The sequence below is a fragment of the Bactrocera tryoni genome, chromosome 1, assembly GCF_016617805.1.
Source record: "Bactrocera tryoni isolate S06 chromosome 1, CSIRO_BtryS06_freeze2, whole genome shotgun sequence".
In the NCBI taxonomy this organism is placed as follows: Eukaryota; Metazoa; Arthropoda; class Insecta; order Diptera; family Tephritidae; genus Bactrocera; species Bactrocera tryoni.
In genome coordinates this window covers 49,928,362-49,930,441 of record NC_052499.1, presented here as the reverse complement: position 1 = coordinate 49,930,441, position 2,080 = coordinate 49,928,362, and the positions used below count along the sequence as shown (strand labels likewise).

The following is a 2,080-nucleotide window of genomic DNA, read 5'->3' as shown; positions in this document are numbered from 1 at the left end:
GTAGTTTTCCGCGCTTTACAACAATCAAAACAACTTTACTTAGTTGCCAAATCTAACATCAATGTCGTAAAATGGTTCGGCAGTCGTTGTGGTTGTTGTAGTCGAAGTGGTTGGGGCCACTGTCACCAAAACCGGCGCCGGTGTAGTGCTTGGAACTGGCGCGATCACCGGCGGAGTAGGTGCTGGAGGCGGTGGTGTTTCCGCTGGTTGAGGAAGTGCTGGTGAAGTTTCTTGTGAAGGCCATGGTTCAGCAGACGGAACTGGAGATGGGGAACTATTGCCAAAATCTGGTGGTTCTGCGAATATTTAAAATTTATGTCAGTAATTATATTATTTCATAGAAAAAAAATTGCTCACCTTCATAATTGGGTGGTTCACCGTCGGGTGGGCCAAAATCACCTGGAGGACCATAATGACCTGGAGGGCCAAAACGGTCTGGAGGTGGAGGTCCATAATGGCCTGGAGGTCCATGACCTGGTGGTCCGTGACCTGGTGGTCCATGACCAGGTGGTCCATGACCTGGTGGTCCATGACCTGGTGGTCCATGACCTGGTGGTCCTATAAATACAAACGAGTATGAATGTATGCTAAAATAAAACTGTTCTGCACTATGCAACAGTCGCGTGTATAAAATTACCATAATGTGGAGGGTGTCTATTAAAGCCAGGTGGCGCTGGCGGTAAAAAATAAAATATATTTAGTAAATAATATTTACAGCATAAAATCTTGAATATGTTATGTCAAAGAAAAAAAATATACCTCCATAAGGTGGACCAAACGGATTGCCTCCGTGGAACCCTGGTGGTGGATGGTTATGAAAACCTGACGAATATTCATTCGAATTATAATCATAATAATCTAGCGGTGCTAGCGAAGCCCATGACACCGGTGGCTGTGGTGGCTTTGAAGCATATTCGTAATCATGAAGGGGTGGATGATGATGTTGGCGGTGGTGGTGGTGTGGATGAGTGTTTTGTGTTAAGTACGAATTATATGACTGCTCAGTATAAGCACCTGAAATGGGGGTTGATGGAGGCGGTGGACCGTCACGTTGATGTTCATGGCGCACAACAGTGCCGGTGGATGCTTGATGTTGATGAGATGAGGGGCGATATTGTTGTTGTGACTGAACAATCGGTGGTGGCGAACCGTCACGTTGATGTACATGATTCACCACCGTTGCCGGTGGCTGCAACGCATTATTATAAGGCACATAAGCGTAACTGTTATATGCGGGACTGTTATTTGAGCCGAAAATGTTTCGACCACCACAACCGTTAAAGCCACAATTACCACCAAAATGTTGTGGTGTGCGTTTGCTGCGGGCCGGCGTTGCTACGTAGACGGCATCAGCATGCGAGTCTTCGGCGAGAAGGTCAACATCTGAAAAGGTGCTACAAAGTACACCAAAAGGACGTGTTAAAAACATGATAATATTTCAATAACAACAACAATAACTTACGCATCTTCTATCAATGGCTTTGCATGCGCTTGCCACACAGCTAGAGCGGTCAACACGAGCTTAAAATGAAATAAAATTGTAAATGAAGTTCGTCGCTTAAGTCTTTTGTTTCAAAACACCACTCACGCAGCGTAAGCGCCAGCTCATCGTGCGCTCTGTTAATATTTACACTTAATTTCACTGAAAATAGTCTGCTGCTGGAAGCGTGTTGATTTAAGTCAGCTATCTTTTCGCACGTCTTCACTTAAGCGCCACTGAACATCAACTAAATGAGACGAGACGCGTCGCGAGAGCAATGCATCTCCGGGTTGTCAGCGTCAACATTTTTTTTGCCTAAATCAGAAGCATTCAACTTTGGTGAGCAATTGTCCGCTTGAGATGTTGTCCAGTAATGTGATATTAAGTGCGTGCGTGTGTGTGTGTAGTGAGATTCACACGTGTATTTATTTTAAATTTAGTGCGCAAACTGGAAATTGACAGTGACCCTCCGTGCTTCTGTCGAGTTCGAGTTTCGGGTTTGACTTTTGAATTTTCGTCTGCTGCTGATTACCTGTTTGTCATAAGTGTATGTATTTCCCCGCATTTAGCGCAATAATCAATACGCTTGCTTTGTTTGTT

General features: G+C 44.7%; 1 protein-coding gene across 1 annotated transcript; it reads right to left on the bottom strand.

Annotated features, from left to right (window-relative positions):
* Window positions 1-1,684, bottom strand: LOC120782674 (early nodulin-75-like). The gene is made up of 6 exons (XM_040115062.1): window positions 1,589-1,684; window positions 1,463-1,521; window positions 760-1,394; window positions 638-673; window positions 358-558; window positions 1-296 (listed from the first exon to the last, which is right to left on the bottom strand). Exons 1-6 carry the CDS (start codon window positions 1,607-1,609, stop codon window positions 40-42), a joined length of 1,209 nt encoding a protein of 402 aa, XP_039970996.1. The 5' UTR covers window positions 1,610-1,684; the 3' UTR covers window positions 1-39.
* Window positions 1,685-2,080: the final 396 nt, after the last annotated feature.

What these genes read in the sequence shown, in the direction of transcription:
- LOC120782674 (XM_040115062.1), bottom strand. Translation starts at nt 1,609, where the DNA reads ATGAGCTGGCGCTTACGCTGC. An exon ending in GTTTGGTCCACCTTATGGAG is followed by an intron (nt 674 to 759) that starts GTATATTTTTTT and finishes TTTTACCGCCAG; the next exon opens with CGCCACCTGGCTTTAATAGA. An exon ending in TGAACCACCCAATTATGAAG is followed by an intron (nt 297 to 357) that starts GTGAGCAATTTT and finishes AAATATTCGCAG; the next exon opens with AACCACCAGATTTTGGCAAT.